Source organism: Panthera leo, chromosome A3 (assembly GCF_018350215.1).
Source record: "Panthera leo isolate Ple1 chromosome A3, P.leo_Ple1_pat1.1, whole genome shotgun sequence".
Lineage (NCBI taxonomy): Eukaryota > Metazoa > Chordata > Mammalia > Carnivora > Felidae > Panthera > Panthera leo.
In genome coordinates this window covers 26,601,537-26,611,195 of record NC_056681.1, presented here as the reverse complement: position 1 = coordinate 26,611,195, position 9,659 = coordinate 26,601,537, and the positions used below count along the sequence as shown (strand labels likewise).

General features: G+C 43.2%; 1 protein-coding gene across 3 annotated transcripts in view; it reads left to right on the top strand.

The window, feature by feature from the left end:
* Positions 1–9,659, top strand: part of TM9SF4 (transmembrane 9 superfamily member 4) — a 53,502-nt gene that overhangs the window by 884 nt on the left and 42,959 nt on the right. Inside the window, exon 1 of one of the 3 annotated variants that reach the window (XM_042931294.1) lies at positions 50–579. The exons of 1 other annotated variant lie outside the window; for it this stretch is intronic. In XM_042931294.1, the coding sequence (XP_042787228.1) occupies positions 577–579 (3 nt within the window). In that variant the 5' untranslated portion in view covers positions 50–576. Of the gene's footprint in view, positions 1–49; positions 580–1,943; positions 1,989–9,659 lie in introns of those variants that run through there. One more of the 3 variants, XM_042931295.1, reaches the window with a different exon arrangement.

Genomic DNA, 9,659 nt, shown 5'->3' with positions numbered 1-9,659 from the left:
TAATTCAGTAGGTCTAGGTGACGCCCAGGAATCTGCACTTTTAGAAGCACTCCAGTGATTATGATGCAGGTGATCTGTGAACTGCGTTGTGAAAAACACCTTACCAGCCTTGTCTGCTGCCTCCCTCTTGGGTGCCCCTGCAGGGCCACACAGCTCTTTAGGTGGAGGGTTCATTAGAATGGAGCTTGTTAGGATGAAGCCTGTGTGTGGATAAGAGTGCAGGTAAAAGAGCTGTGCCTGGAATGTGGGTCAGAACATTATTGGCTCCTAGTACAGAACCCGGGAAGTAGATCTATGAAAGACTGACCTTCCTTCCAGAAGCTCAGCTCACATTCTCCTTGTCAAGAGACCAGAACCAGAATTGAAGTCACTTCATCCAGAGCGATTTTCTAGGTCTTCCTGTATGTTGCTTCCTCAGCAGATAATTTCATCCTGAGAGTAAATGCAAAGGAAGACAGAAAAAAAGGAGCTGACATTTAACTTCAGCAAAAAAAAAAAGAAAAAAGAAAAAAAAGAAAGAAAGACAGACAGACAAGATTCTTGTGTAAATTCTTTGGTGTTGGTTTTCTCCAAACAATGGTATGTTAATGGCTGACAATGAGTTTCCCTCCTGTTAACCAATTGGTAACATCCTTTTTGTTTAATGAGGGATTCCTTATTTAGAACCTCAGAGGTCAGGTAAAAGATTTCATAGCCTTGCTTGATTTATATGGTTTCAGACTTCAGTTTAAACCACAAGTGGTGTGTTGAAACTGATTTTTCTCTGGACTATGTTCAAAACAAGAATGGTGTAAGAATGTAACAGAAAAAGTCACACCCTCCTTTGCCCGAGGGGAAAAGTTCAATAAAGTGGCATTTATCACATTGCACTGGGGAAGTTCCTGCCCTGTTCAGAGGTTTTTAAAGAGGTAATAAGTTAGCAATACGTATTTCTGGCACACATTGACTTAATAAATATATGAGTGCCTGCTCTGTGGCAGGAACTAGGGATGTAGTTGTGAATTCGAGGGTCAAGATCCCCCACCCTTGCGGAGCTTTTCTAGTCCGAGGAGAGGAGACAGGCAGTGAACCAGTGAACAGGTAGATGAATGACATAAGGTCAGATTGTGATAAATGCTGTGGAGACAGCAAGGTAAAGTGATAGTGTTTAGGGGCGATGGGGTGATGCAACCACTTTGGAGTAAATGGTCAGAGAAGTCTTTTCAGAGGTGATGTGAGTTGAGACCTGACTGACAAGAAGGAACCAGCATAATGCAAAGAATGTTCCAGACAAAGAAAATGGCAAGCATAAAGGACCAGCGTGGGAAAGAGCTTGGTATATTTGAGGAACACAGAAGGCTGGAGGGGCTGAAGCATGGTGAGGGGTGGGGGTGGGAGAGAATGATGCAAAATGAAACTGGAGAGGCAAGAGCAGCTGTGTTTCTAGAAGCACGCCTATCATTGCAGTGGATTGTAGTCTACAGTTTGTAGTCTGTGGGCTGCATTTTGAAATAGACTGTTCTATTAGGGCGCTTCCCTTTCCCACCCCTCCAGAACATTCCATTTGGGGAGCCAGCTTGTTTTCAGCCTGCAGGGAAACCATGAAAAGGAGTTGGGATTTTATTCTAAGTTCGGTGAAAAGCACGGTCAGTGATTTGGTGTTTGTCACATCACTTGGGAGTATCGTCCTGTGCTTTCATGGTGTATAGAGTAACTGATTTTAAGCTGAAGTTGTAATGTATACAGTGACTCACAGAGGCCAGTTTAAAGGGTGCACATGAGAAACTTTATGTTTGATGCAATAGTGAAAATGAGTGGAAGCAAGTGTATTACAGAGGGACGTGCGTAACAGGGCAGAGTGGGGTCACAGATAGACTTGAGTTTGGTCTGTGTCAAGCGTTTATTACACGGAAGTCAGAACAGTCCCCACACCCTTGTATAATTAATGTTTCACAACCAGTGGGGATGGAGGTGTGTGGATGTGCTCTGGGGGTATATGGGTTTCTGTGGTAAGTCATACAACTAAAGAGGAACCAAGCTAGTGGATTCATTGACCATGGGAACAGGCTGGGTTTTGGGTTTGTCCTTTTGTTTTGAAAGTTAGGGTTATGGGTGCAAGTTGCTAGAGACGTTTCATGGAATTTTCCCTCCCTCCCTTTTCTTGGTGAATGGCTCTTCTTCCTCAGGGGTTGGGCTGCCACCTCTCAGGTCTGTGTTTGCACAGTGGGTGTTTCCTAAAGCTGCAGGGCAAGACTTCTCCCACCATAGCAGTGGATGGCTGATGTAAATGGAAGTTCTGTCAGTTTCCTGCTTTCCTAGTACCCTGGATTTAGAGGACTTTATAAAGTAACAGGATACTGAGTTGTTCTACCTGGGTCTTGGGTGAGAGGCAGGCCTGTATCTCATTCTTGCTGGAATTACTGAGCATATGAAATATGTTTTGGGAAATATTTTGGTGGCATTTGGAAAATGTCCACTGAGTACATTTGTAGGCACCTCAGGAGTGTGGAGACCTCCAGTTGGAGAATAAAACTGTACTTCTCTCATGTGTATCATGGTTCATACGATCTGGATTTTATCGTTTTCCTTTCTTTATTGGATATAATTCATATACCATTAAATTCACCCTTTTGAAGTGGCAGTTTAGTGGTTTTCCATATATTCACAAACTTGTGCAATCCTCACTACCATTGATTTCTAGAACATTTCATCACCCCAAAAAGAAATGCTTTTGTAGTCACTTCCCACTCCTCTGTCCCTGTCAACCACTAATCTGCTTTTTATCTGTATAAGATTTGCCTACTCTGGACAATTCCTGTAACTGGAGTCATAGAATATGTGGCGCTTTTTTTTTTTAACATAGTATAATGTTTTCAAAGATCATCCATGTTGTAGCATGTATCAGTATCTGATTCCTTTTTGTGGCTGAATAATGTTCCACTGTGTGGATAGACCACACTTTGTTTATCCTTTCATCTGTTGATGGACGCTGGGACTTTTGGCTGTTGTGAAGAACGTGGCAGTGAACATTTATGTGCATATATATGTTTTTGTGCAAACACATATTTTCAGTTTTTTGGGTGTACACCTAGGAGTGGAATTGCTAGGTCAGTTCACAGTGTTTTGAAGTTATTTGGGTTTGATCCAGTCCAGAAACAGGGGAATGGGCCGAATGACCACAAGCTTCATTTGGACAGATGGAGGCAGTGTAGCCAACTACCCCCATCCCAGCAGTTCCAGTCAGAAGCACACGAACTGTTTTTAATGGCTAAATCTGGATGGTAGAGGGCTGGACTGCAGGAGGCCTGGACTCTGCCAACAGTCCCATGTGTGGGAAAGTTGCTGTTTTGTCCGGGCCTCGCGTGTGGCTTGGTATCTGCGCATTGAGAACAGAGCCCTGGAGCCCGAGTCAGCAGTCTGGGCTTAGTCCCAGCACTGACACGGATCCACTCTGTGGCCTGAGGCAAGTCCCTTTGGCGTTTTTTTGGTTTGTTTCCACAAATGTCATACGTGAGATTAAAGTTTGGACTTAATGGTTTCAAAATTTCAGGTTGAAAATTCTGTACTTCAGAATACTCAAATTTAAGTGTTTTTTTCCCCCCATGATCATAGTGTCTGTAGTCTTTCCCAGCTGCTGTCTACTGGGTGTGCTGCCTCTTTGATCTCTCCAGTTGCCCTACCTGGTATGGATTGGATTCCACAGGAGCCGCTGTGTCCTTGGAGTTAAGGTGCCGACCCCAGGCCCTGGTTCCGATGTGTTTCTCTGAGGAGTCCCTTTAAAGGAGCACCTTAATCCTCTCAGGAAGTACAGAGGAGACCGAGACAACATTAAGTTGCCTCTTGGTTTCTTTTTTACAACTTGGACAAAAGTTCTCCTTTGATCTTGGCATTAAAGAAACAGGTCACAGAATGCTGGAGAAGGTTGAGTTTTGATCTCTGGGCACTGGCAGGAAGGTGGGAAGGACCCAGAATGAGCAGGGCCATCTGGCCACGGACGAATGATAGCCACCTACCACCCCCCAACCTGCTTTGATCCCTGAACCATTTGCTGACACTAGTGTTTCCCAAATGGGGCACTGTTGGGGACACCCAGGACTTCTCAGTTCCATCTCCGTCCTCCTCATTGCTTCCTTCTCTGCCTTCCTAACATGATTTCTCACCTATGCCTGAGCATTAAACTGACAGGCCTCCCACGGTTTGAAATCCTGAGGTTTTGTATTCAGAGGATATGCTTAGTGCTACTAACAGTTCTTAAAAAACAAAATCAAATCATAAGTTGGAACTGAATTCTTAAGCCGGTTTAGAAGGGAGTGTGGGTGCCCTGGCAAGTCACTTAACATCTTCGGGCCTTACTTTCTACTCGTGGTACGTTAGATGCTATAAATTTCGCAGTCCATGGGCCACATCTTCATGTGGACTTGATTTGGGGTGGGTTTTTTTTTTAATTTGTTTTGTTTTGTTTTGACTGGCACAGGCTTAAAATTTTTTGAGTTGGTTGCCAAAACATTTCATAATTGGGAGATTTCACATTTAAAAGCTTCTAGGTTTTCATTTTCTCTTGAGAATTTGGGCCCAGATTCCCTGTCAAGGGCGTTCCCCATATGGGGCCCAGCTCACCAATCCTCGGTGCCCTCCTGTGTTACTCTTGAGCAGCCTCACTGTTTAGGTCACGTGCATGGTCCCACTAAGTGTTTAAATTTGCAACCCCCGAATAAGTTGGTCTCTTTATAAGGTGTGTCCTACTCTGACATTCTGATTCAAAAGCTATCAAAGGTTTGTAGTAACCACCTATGTGACCTGACTTTAAGAGAAAAATTTCTACTCACATGATACATTTCAGTTGATAAACCATATGCCCATCCACTATTCCATATAATCCTTACAAAAGTCCATTTTACAGGTGAAGAAACTAAGCCTTGGTCTAAGGACCTGGGCTAGAATCTGACACTGTGATTGATTTCATAACTTTGGGCAAGCTGTTTTTTAAACTTCAATTGCCATTTTTAAAATCTTTGTGTGTGTGTTTAAAAAAAATACATATATATACACATGTATGTACACATTTATCATTGTAACTTTAAAAAAAAATTTTTAATGTTTATTTTTTGAGAGAGAACGAGCAGGAGAGGGGCAGAGAAAGAAGGGGACAGAGGATCTGAAGCAGGCTTTGCACTGACAGCAGAGAACCCGATGAGGGGATGTGAGGGGATGAGGGGCTCAGGAGATCCTATCATTGTAATTTTTTTAAAGTACACAGTTCAGTGGCATCAATTACATTCACATTGTTGTGCAACACTCATCACCATCCATCTTCAGAACTTGATATCATCCCATACTGAATCAGTTTCCTGATTTAAAAAAAAAATTTTTTTTAACGTTTATTTTTGAAAGAGAGAGAGAGAGCGAGCACGAGCAGGGGTAGGGGTAGAGAGAGAGGGAAACACAGAATCCAAAGCAGGCTCCAGGCTCTGAGCTGTCAGCGCTGAGCCTGGTGTGGGGCTCAAACCCACGAACTGTGAGATCATGACCTGAGCCAAAGTCGGATGCTTAACCGACTGAGCCACCCCGGTGCCCCCAGTTTCCTGATTTTTAAAACGAGAATGATACTGTCCTCAAAGGATTGATGTAATGATTAAATAGAATATGAGATGAGAGTGCCTAGCACAAAAAGAGCTCTCTGTAATTTTTCAGTTCCAAGGTTTGAAGTCTTCCAGAGGGGAACCATTTAAGCCTGTTGGTTCAACTAACTGAGCGTTCTTTTATAAATGCCCAAAGGGGAGAGGGAAGGTGAGTGCATTTCTTGTGTTTTATTTCTGCACTTTATGGCCTGAAGGTTTAGGCCTGGTTGTCTGTTGCTTGGTGAGGGTAGTTATTATTTTCACTTGGACTCTTGCACAGCTGGCTGTGGGTTTTCCCAACTCCCAAAGAAGAGCTTTGAGTCTTTTATGTATCTGCTCAACAGCAACTCTGTATCTATGAGCTCTGAAATAAAGGCTACATTTTCAGAGCCTCCTGTGGCTAATTTGGTTCTCCCTCCTCCCTTTTTCTTTTTCCTCTATTAGTTCTTTAGCTCCATGGGGGCTGCTTGGTAAGTGGTCCTAAGCTGTCATTAGCCATCTTGCATGTGTGGTTGAATTCTTAGGGAGCTTTAACTGATTGGGTAATTGATTTCAGTTCATTGTTGGCAAACTGTGCCCCAAAGCCGTTTTCTTTTTCTTTATTTTTTTCTTAATCTGGGGAGCAGTTACTACATGATCTTAAAATGGTGACTGTATCTTTGAGAAGGAAATGAAAGAGTCTAGCTTACAGTTCAGGAAGGTGCTGCTTTTGCAGCAGGAGAGGTGTGGAATAAGAACCAGAAAAGCTGTTCAGACAGGCCAGACTCGATCACTGGGGTGATGCTATTTATGGGAAAGAAGACTGCAAGGCAGGGGGCTCCAGAAGTGAGAATGTTAACTTATGGCTACAGAGAAGTATGAGTGAATGAACTAATTTTTAAATTTTTTTTTTTTTAACGTTTATTTATTTTTGAGACAGAGAGAGACAGAGCATGAACGGGGGAGGGTCAGAGAGAGGGAGACACAGAATCTGAAACAGGCTCCAGGCTGTGAGCTGTCAGCACAGAGCCCGACGCGGGGCTCAAACTCATGGACCGCGAGATCATGACCTGAGCTGAAGTCGGCCGCCTAACTGACTGAGCCACCCAGGCGCCCCCTAATTTTTAGTTCGTAGGGGGAAGAAACTTCCTATTTTCCTTGGAAGAAGTTAATTGTTCACACCTTTCAAACTGGGTGGAGCAAATTTTAGGAGGAAAGGGGTACTTTTTAGTCCTACCAGTTCTTCATTGGGCTCTTGGGAGAGATTTTTCTGCCTGCCCAGCCCCCCAAGAATAAAATAGGTAGGGAGGGCAAGACCTTGATTCTTGGGTCTCTTGAGCTTTATAACTTTCCAGGTCACCCATATCTTTGCCAGTGATGGCGTGTTAGATTACACCATGAAGGGCTTCTAGATTGCTATCGCCTTGTTTCTTGACGCGCTACCTTTGCTGCCTCGTGACTTGGAAACCGAGTAAAGCAAAATAATGTTGAATGGGCTGGTTCACATGTTAGGACTCCCTCCCACTCCTTTCTTGGCTCTGAACAGACATTTGCTAACTACTTAATTGGCTTTTCATAGTGAACCACACACGGAAGTTGCTATGACGATAATTAAAAGTTACAGGAAGGTACAAAGGAATTTCCTAAAAAGCAGGTATTTTGCTACTTCCTAATTTCCTTACAGAAATGAACTGTGGATCAAACATCCTCTATCAGGTTGTCTGGGCTGCAGCAACAATGAAGTCAAAGAGTCAGAAAAAGTCGGAATGGTAACAAGTACAAGGGTCTTATCTCTGGGACCGGTGAACTTCTAGGCCTGGAGTCATATATCAGATTGTGTTTTGGAGTGTGTTTTCTGGGAACAGGTTCTAGATCCTTCTTTCTTTTTCTTTTTTTAATTGAAATATAGTTGACACACGTGTTGTATTCGTTTCAGGCACACAACATTGATTGTTAACTCTAGTCGTTATGCTCTGCTCGCCATCTGTCACCATACCACACTGTTCCAGTATCATTGACTGCTTCTCTATGCTGTACCTTTCATCCCAGTGACTTAGAAGAGTTTCAGAGGGGTCTGCAGTACTCTCCGCAAGATTAAGGATTACTGATCTTGTTTGGTTACTCACACATCTTTGTGCAGGAGCCGTGCTAATCGCCGTTATCGTTCCAGTTCTAATTAGTACATGCGCTGCTGAAGCCAGCACTGGTTACTCCTGCATCTGTTGCCAGAATCCCCTCTGCACCGTCCTTGCCTTCTAGCCCCCGTTTTCTGTACATCTTCAGAGGAATTTGCCCAGGTGTTTTCAGAGGCAACCCATTTCCTTCCCCTTCTTAAAATGTAAATATTTATTTTGAATATGGGTGATCCATGTACCTGGAAAACAGGGTAAATAAGTTATCAATGAAAAAGTCACACAGCTACCCTCCTAGTCCATTCGTCAGGGGTACATAGTCTTTGATGAAAAAAGAAAAGTTCCTCTAGAACATTTTTGTACACATAAAAATCTCTAAGAAAACTTTTTATTATAACAAGTGTTCAACATGTACAAAAGAAGAAGACACGGCGTAAGGAGCCCCCATATCCCATCACTCAGCTTCAACAACTGCCATTCTATTGCCAGACTTGTTCCCTCTGTGCCTCCCTTGAGCTGGTTATTTTTTTCTTCAGGTTTATAAGGGTGTCATTTAACACCATAAAATGACTGATGTTAAGTGTAGAATTCAGTAAGTTTTAGCGAATGTATAGACTTGTGCAATCGTCATCACAATGACACAAAGTTTTGGAACATTTCTGTCACCCCAGCAGGCTCCCTTCCAGCCAAGGGGATGACACTTGGAGACCACCCCTGCTCGAACACCAGCCCGCCACTGATCTTTCTGTCTCTAGATTTGCCTTTCTTGGGCATTTCGCATAAGGGAATCATATACCATATAGACTTGCATTTGGCTTCATTAACCTAGCGTAATGTTTATGGAGTTCATCAATGTTGCAACATGAATTGGTAGTTCCCTCATTTCTGTTACTGAATGGTATTCCATTGAGTGACTACTACATTTTATGTCTCCATTCACCAATTGATGGTGTTTGGATTGTCAACTTTGGACTTTGTGATTGAAGCTGTTAGAACATTCATGTACAAGTCTTTTTTTTTTTTTTTAATGTTTATTTACTCATTTTGAAAGAGAAAGAGCACGAGTGGGGGAGGAGCAGAGAGAGAGAATCCCAAGCAGGCTTTGCCCTGCCAGTGGCAGAGGCACTGTCAGTGCTCTGAGTGTCAGAGGCACTGGCTTTGCCCTGCCAGTGACAGAGGGCTCCATCTCACAAATCATGAGATAGTGACTTGAGCCGAAATCAAGAGTTGGAGGCTTAACTGACTGAGCCACCCGGGTGCCCCCATGTACTAGTCTTTGTATGGACTACTGTTTCCTCTTCTCTTGGGTAAATGCCTAGGATTGGAGCTGCTGAATAGTATACTAGGTTTATGTTTAGCTTTTTAAAGACACTGCCAAACTTTCCCATGGCTGTACCATTTTACACTCTCATCAGTATATGAGAGTTCCAGTTTCTCCCCATCTTCGTCCACACTTGTTATTGTCTTGTTTTTGAGGTTAGCCATTCTTAGGGATGTGTGGTCTACCTCATTGTGGTTTTGGTTTGCATTTCCCTAATGACAAATGATATTGAACATCTTCTCATGTACTTATTAGCCTTTCCTACATCTTTGGTGAAATGTATATACAGATCTATTGCCTATTTTTATTTATTTATTTAAAAAAATTTTTTTTAACGTTTTTATTTTTATTTTTGAGACAGGGAGAGACAGAGCATGAACAGGGGAGGGTCAGAGAGAGAGGGAGACACAGAATCCGAAGCTGGCTCCAGGCTCTGAGCTGTCAGCACAGAGCCCGACACGGGGCTCGAACTCACGGACCGCGAGATCATGACCTGAGCCGAAGTCGGCCGCCTAACCGACTGAGCCACCCAGGCGCCCCCTATTGCCTATTTTTAAATTGGGTTGTTTGTCTTATCATTAAGTTATAAGAATTCCTTATGTATTCTAGATACAAGTCTTCTATCAGATA